The sequence below is a fragment of the Alligator mississippiensis genome, chromosome 5 (genome assembly GCF_030867095.1).
Source record: "Alligator mississippiensis isolate rAllMis1 chromosome 5, rAllMis1, whole genome shotgun sequence".
NCBI classification, from domain to species: Eukaryota; Metazoa; Chordata; order Crocodylia; family Alligatoridae; genus Alligator; species Alligator mississippiensis.
The window spans coordinates 129,448,130-129,457,956 of NC_081828.1; the positions used below are offsets into that span (position 1 = coordinate 129,448,130).

At 38.3% G+C, this 9,827-nt stretch overlaps 1 protein-coding gene across 6 annotated transcripts in view; it reads left to right on the forward strand.

The window, feature by feature from the left end:
- The window catches only part of NT5C3A (5'-nucleotidase, cytosolic IIIA), a 46,618-nt gene extending 38,043 nt beyond the window's left edge, over positions 1-8,575 (forward strand). For all 6 annotated transcript variants that reach the window (XM_006258202.3, XM_014602606.3, XM_014602607.3 and 3 more), the window contains 8 exons: positions 427-525; positions 968-1,037; positions 1,588-1,634; positions 1,981-2,066; positions 3,365-3,454; positions 6,263-6,425; positions 6,808-7,008; positions 7,873-8,575. In XM_006258202.3, coding sequence (XP_006258264.1) covers positions 427-525; positions 968-1,037; positions 1,588-1,634; positions 1,981-2,066; positions 3,365-3,454; positions 6,263-6,425; positions 6,808-7,008; positions 7,873-7,974 — 858 coding nt within the window. In that variant the 3' untranslated portion in view covers positions 7,975-8,575. The remainder of the gene's footprint in view (positions 1-426; positions 526-967; positions 1,038-1,587; positions 1,635-1,980; positions 2,067-3,364; positions 3,455-6,262; positions 6,426-6,807; positions 7,009-7,872) is intronic.
- The last annotated feature ends 1,252 nt before the right edge of the window (positions 8,576-9,827 follow it).

The following is a 9,827-nucleotide window of genomic DNA, read 5'->3' on the forward strand; positions in this document are numbered from 1 at the left end:
AGGGTCAGCTGTGATCATGGGGTATATGAGCATGTGCATAGCGCATGTTTAGCTCTACATACCATCAAGCATCCTACAGAAACCACAGTAATGGACATGCTGCCTTCAGCTTGCCTCCTCTCCATTGCACTGCTTTCCAGCTGATGCAGAACAGGAGGAAATTATGAAGGGTAGGCTACCTGATTTAAGGTAAATTAAGGGAAAAACCATGTTGGAAGCACTACTGACAAAGACAAAAGCGGATTGTGTATTTCTTTTTCCAGTTCCCCCCAATCTGTACGGTGGGCACTGATAAGAAACACAGTGTCACTTGGCATGCTGCAGTGTTTATATGTAGTACTTCTACTTTAATGTTTAGCAATTATATCCACTATGTCTCTGTATTTTTATTAATTCTTATTTCCTTCTCTGTTCTATTATTTATAGATGCCAGAGTTTCAGAAAAAGACTGTCCATATCAAGGACCCTGGACGAGTAGAGGAAATTATCTGTGGCCTCATCAAAGGTGGAGCTGCCAAACTTCAGGTAAAATGTGAAGTACAAAAATATGTGCAAGTAAGAATAAATACCAATCTTACTTTGATTGTCTGAGGCCTGAAAATGAAAGGGTGCATAATAGGAGCCAAGTCTGACTAATTCTTTGAAGCTGGGAGATCTGTTAATTATTTCAGTAAACTTCCTGAATTCTCAGCCACGTTCCATTAATGTCATTAATTAATAAGCCATATTAATGCAGTTTATTTCAGGAAATATTTTGACCATAGGTACTAAAAGTCAACTTTTTATGTTGGGATACAGAAAAAGGCCATTCTACTTGGATAATACTCTCTAATAACTTTCAGCAAGCTTTTTAAGAAGCATTTTCTAAGCGGATGTACTGTCCTGCAAATTATCACTCAGAATCCATTAATTTCTTTATCGTGCTTCAGTATTTTCAAACCTTGTTTTCTTTTTCCCCTCCTTTTAGATAATTACAGACTTTGATATGACTTTAAGTAGATTTTCCTACAATGGAAAAAGATGCCCAACATGTCATAGTAAGTATTTTTATATAAAGTGGGTAATTGTTAAAAAGTGAAACACATGGGCTTTTCTATTTTCTAATTTCTCTATCACTAGTGTGAGGTAAAATGAGAGTTAGTCATCTGTTTGATCTGCTCAGGCCAAAAGGGGAGCTTAATATGCTTATTAGTTCTGAGTAAATAGCAATATATCAAACCTAAATCATCGATAAGCCACAGTGAAATAGGATTATCTTTGTAACACTTACAGGAGTCAGATAACAGATTTGACATGTCGTTCTCTTAAGACAGAGGAGAAGATATGTGATGTTCTAATGAACAATGGCTGCTAAAGTATCAGGCTAACAAATAATTTCATAAGCTTTTATAATGGAAAGTTTAGGTTAGAAGTCTTTTTAACTGCACTATCACAACCTTTAACTGGATGCATGTTAGTCATTAGTATGAACAGGGGTGAGCAAAAATGTAGTACAGTAATACAGTCTCAGCTATTGCTAATTTAGCATAACAGAAGCCAAAATACATTTCTTCCCTAAAACATTTAACTTTTTAATCATCTTTTCAGATATTATCGACAACTGTAAACTCATCACAGAGGAATGTCGGAAAAAGGTAACAAAGATGCATTAGCTATCGGTAATTTGTACAGACTTGATAGATTTCATGGCTCTCAATTTTGTTGGGATATCATTCAGACTGCATTGTAAGAGACAAGGAATGAAATTTTGCTTTCATCAAAATTAATAGGACTTCAGTGGAGTAAAAATTTCACCCAAATCTTCAGTCACTGCTGTAGAACAATAAAAATACTTATTTCTACTTTTGACAATAGTATAAAACTTGGTTTGACAGAATGTACAGTTCTTTCCTCTAAGATCAAAACATGAAAATCATGCATGGCATAAAACATTAAAGTGCTTTTTATCATTTAGAAGTTAACTTCTGGTTTTCTTTGCAGTTATTGCAACTGAAAGAAACATACTATGCTATTGAAATTGACCCTAATCTTTCCATTGAAGAAAAGTATCCTTATATGGTGGAATGGTAAGGTTGGTTTGCTTTGTTAAGATTTAATTTAGGTTTCTAAAATAAGCCTATGGACTACAGTCAGCCTATTGCTAATGCACTTAACCAAACTTATCTTTTTAAGAATTGTAGCACAAAACAGATTTCTGCTGTTGCTTCTCACTTGAAGCAAGCTGTGTAACATATGAATTGTGTCCAATTTTGGGACCCATACTTCAAGAAGGACATGAACAGTTTGGAGAGAGTTCAGCACAGAGCAACAAATATTACTAGGGGCTTTGGAGGCAAGGCTTAGGAGGAAAGGCCAAAAGACCTAGGGTTAATTAGTCTGGAGAAGAGAAAACTGAGGGGGGATTTGATAAGTCTTCACATATCTGAAGGGCAATTACAGAAAGGATTGAAAGGGGCTTTTCTCTGTGGCCATAGGGAACGTGAGTAGGAGCTGGTCTCATACTTTAGCAGGGGAAATTTAGGTTGGAAGTTAGGAGGAGCTTTTCAGTTATGAGGGTGGTCAAGCACTGGAACAGGACACCTAGAGAAAGTGTAGAATCTCCATCCTTGGAAGTCTTCAAGCGCAGGCTAGACAGACACCTTAGGATAGTTTAGTCATGGATGATCCTACCTGGAGCCAGAGGGCTGGGCTAGATGACCCTATAAGGTCCCTTCCAGCCCTGCTTTCCTATGATCCTATCTTGTCCCCCTCAGTATTCAGTCCATTGATAAGCAAAAGCAAGAATTTGACTGTATTTTATTACACATCCCATGTCCTGAAATAAGACATGTATCTTGTTTTAGGAAAGCAGAATAAAGAAAAAAAATTTAGTCAGGCCTGAATCCTAACCATCACTGCTGAAGCAAAAACTACAGTTTTACAGCTGCTGCCAAATTAGCAGCACCTTTTGACTAAAAGCCAAAATAACTATGATGCTGCAGACTACTACACTCAACCCCTTCTCCCACTGATGGAAAAGGAGACAGCTTCACTAGCCATACAGCCTCCCTTGCTCCAGTTCTAGTGCAGAAATCAGATTCCCTGCTTAAGACAGTACCCCAGTTTTGGAGGGCTATTTTGTGAGTAAAGGTCATGTGTGGTATGCTAGTAAATATTATAATTTGAAAGGCTAAGTATCAGTCTCCATGTTAATCATAATCTTGCAGTAGGAGTATTTTTTTAAGCATTCCCATGTGCTCAGATAATGAACACAATGAAACCAGAAGCATCCCTGTGTTTCATGTGTGGAGAGAATTAAATGTGAATCAAGGGGTGAATCTTGCAATCTTTATGTCAAATTTGACGCATCTCTCTTGAATTCTAGGTACAATAAATCTCATACTTTGCTCATTGAACAAGGTTTACAAAAGGATAAGTTTGCAGCAATCGTGAGGGAATCTGATGTTATGCTGAAGTAAGATTCTTTTATGTTTTTCCATGGATGCTATGCTACTGCTGTTGTGTTACCAGTCATAGTTCAGGAAAACTATTTTTTTTATAAGAACTGAAATGCAAAGTTTGTCAAATGTAATTAATAGTTGCATTGCCTCTGTGGACATTTTGCAACTGAAAATATATCTAAAATAAATAATGCTCATACTTGACACGTCTGAAGCTACACATTTTTACTGTATCAGGACAGGCCATGTATTTTGGAACAGCCATGCATTTAAAAGGTCCCAAATCTTGCTCCAGTTTAGAGCACTTGAGCACGATTCAGACCTGTGCCTCCCCTGTCCTCCCACAAAGTACTTCAGAATGTCTGAAAAAATCTGTAGCAGCAGTGCTCTCGAGGGGCTGAAGAGCTGGAGTCCCTGCTCGCTGGATGGCTGATCTGCTCTCCCTTCCTCCTGCCCCATAAGGGTCACTTAGCTCACTATACCGGAGTGTGCAGATCTTTCAGAAAGCAGTTCGGCTATTTTTTAGGTGCTTCTGGCAGCATGAACATCTACACGTGTATCCATGGCCTCAGTCAGTAAGTGGCATTTTATATAGTTTTCGTTCCTATAAAATTTGCTCGCAGCTTAACTTCTCAGAGTAATTTTTTTTTCAAAGGCACCACAGAAATGGAAGCATTCAGATATATGCTCTTTACAAGTTCCTTATGTATAAAGTCACGAGATTTTATATCTAAATATTTATATACAAACAGAATTGGCACTAAGACAATGTTGATATCTCTTTATATTTTGGAACCACTAAAACATTGCTCTGCCTCTAAAAGGACAAAGCTAGCCTCTTGGCCCCAAATATACTTTAATCTTTCAGATTTTTTTATGGATGTGTTTTTCTAAACAAGTAACCAAAATGACTTCCTGTTACATTTTTAAAGATATAAGTCTCAAAACATTCTGGAATGATTACTACTTAAGGTTCTCAGTATTGTTTTTAAATGTTGCATCAGAAAAGATTTCTAAATGCAAACAAATCTTAGATTAAGACATGACTTTTGAAGATACACATGTACTGCATGCCTGCCTTGTTTCAAACTATAAAGATAGATGTAGATGATAAATTTTGTTTTTTAGCTACATAAACTAGCTACAATCCCACAGAAGACCCTCCAAATGTTAGTTGTAACATGCTGTCTTTGGAAGTACATGCAAAGGATTGTTGATCATTAATTTGAAAGTTCAGCAGTCCAGCATAGCTCAAATAGTTTGACTGGGATTATAGGAAATAGTAAAGCATATGTTACAGCCCAAATCTTAGTGCCATTCTTATGGAACAAGTTCAGTATGTTGCTTAACAACCCCCTTTATAGACCACTTGTGTACAATATATCTTACAGAATTAGTTCATTTGCAGCTATGCAACCAAAATACCAGGCATATAAATCATTCTTACTAGCACTAGTCATTCTCAAAAGGCACTATTTAAAAAAAAAAAAAAAAAAAAAAAGGTAAATTTGTAAAATTTACATGACACCACAAAGGAAAAAATTCCTGTACATGATAAGAACATGTACCCCCTGCCCCCCGTCATTCTTGACAGGCAATTGGCTAGTTTAACATAATGCTACGAAGCCTTATCCTGATAAGCAGGCAAGCAAAAACAAATATCTGAATAGCATATACCACCTGAATTGTATACTAGAAAAAGAGATGCTCTCTCGACATCACATTATTTGAACCATTACTGAATGGTAACCATTAGTTCTGGTTTTGATGTTGACAAATTGAAAACTATTAGAAGAGCTAAAAGAATTATTTAAGATTTGGAAACCCTGGTTTATAGGAAGAGACTAAAAATCATCAATTAGTTTAAAACAGGGGTACCAAGCTCACGTGGGCTCTCAGGCAAGATCTGGACCATATCTAGACTATGGGGCTGCTTACAAGCTGGATCTGAATCCAGACCTGGACCCAGTGGCAGCAAGGCAGGGCTTAACTCAGCTGTCATGTGCCTCCCCTGCCTTTCCATGCTTCCTAAGTGGGGCTTGCAGTGCCCCCACCCCCCAAAAACAAGTGTATTCATTTGAATACCTTAGTCACTGGATAAACTTACCTAAAAAATATGGTAGATTCCTTATAATACGGATATCTGTCTAAAGCAGCGGTCACCAACCAGTGGTTCTCGATTCACTGGTAGATCTCGGAGCCTCTTGTGGTAGATCTCAGAGCCTCTTGGAGTCGACCCAAGGCTGGGGTTGGGGGCTGAGTGCCCGTGTGCATGTACACACGTGCCCCAGCCCAGCAAGTCAGTTGGTGGGGGAGGGGAGGGGAGGAAAGGGGTGGGGGCTAGCTCGAGGCCCCCATGGTGAGGGACAGTGCCACAGAGGCAGGAGTGGGGCCCTGGCCGGGTGGGACTTACCTGCTGGGGAGGCGCACCCCCAAATAATTTTTTCTCCCTCTGCCTTGATCTGCCCTCCACCTCCCTGCCTCCCCACAGACTTACCTGCTGGGCAGGGAGAGGGGGAGGTGGCAGTGGCGACAGCGCACAGTAGATCTTGGGTTGCTTTCAAATGCCAAAGGTGACCTCCTACTTAAAAAGGTTGGGGACCACTGGTCTAAAGGACATGCTGTAGCTCAACAGGAAAATACGAGCTTAAAGCAGGAATTACTTGAAGTGTTCTTTTATGTTGCGTGGTATGTAAGTGATAATGGATCCTGCTGGCCTTAAAAGTACAGTGAAAATACTAAGGGAAAACTGCTGAAACATGACATTTCCTATAGGCTCTCTTTACATATTACTTAGCTGTTTTTTACATTGTGTTTTGCAGGGAAGGATATGAGAACTTTTTTGATAAGCTAAATGAACATAATATTCCTGTATTCATATTTTCTGCTGGGATTGGAGACGTTCTGGAGGAAGTCATCCATCAAGCTGGTGTTTACCATTCTAATGTCAAAGTAGTTTCTAACTTCATGGATTTCGATGAGAACGTGAGTATGAAATATTACTTTGAGTTCAGAGGAATTGGGAGAGGGATGGAGGACCCCACTACACATAAAGGCATCTCTAAATGCAGTGAATGCAGACAGCTACCCTGCTGTTTGGAAAACTACCACCATATAAGGAGTTATTTTCCTGAGCAGTAAGCAAAGAACAGTAGTACATTGTAATTTAGCATGACTAAATTAGTTTCTCTCATGTTGCTACTCCAAGAGCATCCAACAGTAACAAATCTTGCTTAAAGCTTACAAGAATTAAGAGGCTGAATATTTGCACAAGATAAAATTATCTAAAACTATATATATACAAATACCACCCTGAAATTACTTTGCTCACATAGAATCAGAAATAACTTCAGCATTTGTTTATTAGGGTGTATTAAAAGGATTCAAAGGAGAATTGATTCATGTTTACAACAAACATGATGGTGCCTTGAAGAATACAGAGTACTTCAAACAGTTAAAGGACAATAGCAACATCATATTGCTGGGGGATTCCCAAGGAGACTTGAGTATGGCTGACGGAGTAGCAAATGTTGAACACATTCTTAAGATTGGCTATCTAAATGATAAAGTAAGTAATTTTATATATAGGTAAATTTAGATTAGGCTTTCCTTCTAATTGCAAAAACATTTTAATAACACATTATAGATCAAAGACTGCTGTGAGCATTTTCCGAGTTCCAAGTGCATTTCAAAGCTGAAAACACTTTTTTTGTGTTTTGTTTCTCTGTTATTTTTCTCACTCATGACTTCTGAAAGCAAAGTTGAACTTTCCTCACTTTAGCATCACCTGTATTGAAACTCCTGGATGAAATGTCTTGGAATACAAAAGTTACAGGCTGCAGGTGGTTCAGTCTCTCGTAAAATGCTATCTATTTTTTCCCTTTGTCTAGCATCAAATGTTTAAGCAAAATCACAGTCTTGCAGGCAATAAATAGGCTGTTAATCATTCTTTGAAGAAGATTCAACACTGTGATTGCAAATTTAAAACATTTCATTTTAGATGTAGCACCCCAGATGGAAAAGTAAACCACTTACATAGAGAGTAAAATGCTTCCTTTTCATAAACCTGTAAAAATAAAAATCTGTCCTGAATTCCACAGCCTTTGCATTTCAGGGAGCAGAGAGAAGTTTCATTCTGATTTTGTGACTCATTCACAACCTCATAGTGCATGAAGTTTTGAGAGTGGTCTGGCTTAAATATATACTAAACACCTTGCAGAGTGGAATGTATATATGTGCTGTTTTTTTCCTAGTTCAGTTTACATAACCAAAGGAACTTAAAAGACACAACATAGTAAGTAGTGACAGTAGTTACTACACCTTGAATACTGGTGAAAAGCTTTGGTGATGTGGAATTGACTTTATAACTAGCTGATTTTTCTGCATTAACTGCTATTAACAGGGTTTTCCTTTCATTCATTCTAATAATTAGGTTGATGAACTTCTGGAAAAATACATGGACTCTTATGATATTGTTTTGGTGAAAGATGAATCATTGGATGTGGCCAACTCCATCCTACAGAAAATTCTGTAAACTGCGTCAAGTCACTCCGCTCTAAATAGGACAGCTGGATAGAAAAGAGCACCTGTTGTTTTAGACGTGCACACATTATACTGTTTTCTGGAATGCTGTAACTTAAAAGTTTTCATCATCGTTTATAGTTGAACTAATATACAGTGTCCTTTGTCAATGAGAAGCTCCTTTACTACTCCATGCGACCACACACTCTTTAATAGCTAAGGGTTAACCTTTTCTGGACATGATGAACTATACTACGTAGAGGATGTTGCAATTTATTTTCGATGAATTATGCAAATGAGATGTGTTTTCAAAACAGAAATCCTGTGAAAATCTAAGCACCCTGTGAGTACCTAAATAGCAAGCATGGATTCGCATTGCCTTTCACACTTCTGCCCTGTTTCTTGGCATATGAGACAGTTATGCTCCATCACAGTTGCACTAATGTTCACGGTATAGTTTTCATAATAGATATTTTCTCGTGGTAAATATGATAGTCCAGATACAATAAGATACCATAAACTGAGTTTTATCTCATGTTAAAAGTATTCTATACTTTTTTGTTTATCCGCTGTACATTGAATGGGAGAATTATACTTTGATGTAATCAATATTATATTTGCGTCACAGGAAGTTTCTTTATACTTGTAACAATATTTTTACAAGGCAATACACTGGTCACCCTTTCAGCCCACTCAGTCCTTTATTTTCTACAGGTAATCCACAGCATCCCCCAGTATGAACACTTATGAAAGGGTAACTGCTTAACAACACCATAAGCCAATCTTAGTTTGATAGTAGTGCTGTTCAGAGTTCTATACAAATCCTTTTGAGTTTTCTGTGCATCAGGGGGACGAAAAATGTTGTGAGTTTTCAGAAATGATCTGCTTGGGTTTTACTCGTTTGAGAGATATACACCCAACATGAGGTTCTTTTGGCTAGCTGTGGCATTGAACTGTCTTGTGTAGATGGCCCTGTGCACCTCTGGTCAGGGACTTGATGGGCAGAGCACATCTCCCTCAATCCCTTTTTTCATTCTTACTGCAAGGGTTCTGCCTCCCTGCTATGTCAGCATCTCTGCACATTAAGCACTCATGACTTCAGAAATTGGTACCTACACACCCTACAGCTATTTAGTTCATGAACTAGGTGCAAACCCTCTTCCTCTAAAGTTTCTCAGTCTCTAGCTGAGAAGAAATGCTCTGAGTTTGAGAAACAGCTCTGAGTTTAAAACACCTTCTTTTGAAGCATCAGAGGTGCTTATCATTTAAGAACAGGACACAGTACTGAACAGTGTTCTATAAATCAATCATCTTAGCAAGGACAAAGCGTTACATCTCAACTAGGGCTACAAACTGTTTCCTGAAGATAGATAGGCAACTCAGCTATATCTTTTGCTCAAAATGGAAAAGAAGCATTGCTGGTTTTTTTCTTTTACTTAACCAGAGTATCGCTGTCATGGCATTGGGCTGGATTTTGTGACCTTATGTTGTGGGAAGATAGGTGAATATTTATTCTGTTAATTTTAATGACGTTTAGGTATGAGTTAGTCTCAAAGCTACATGGCCTTGGGCACACACAACGGGACATTTAGAAAGCTAGGGAACTTAGCGAGCAAAAACTTGGGCATTTCCAGGCTTGCAGGAACAGCTGAGGAGGGGTGCTTAAGAATTAAATTTTGGATTTAGACACCTGAAATAATTGTTAGTTCCAGTCCTTTGGGCCTTCTACTACCAAATCCCTTCCAAACGAGTACGTCTATTATTATCAAACACTAGGCGCGCTCAGGAGAAATGTTCAGAAAAAGTCTAAACAGCAAGAGCCTCCTGAAACAAACAAAGGTGCAGGGTGGAGCAGGGGTATACTCA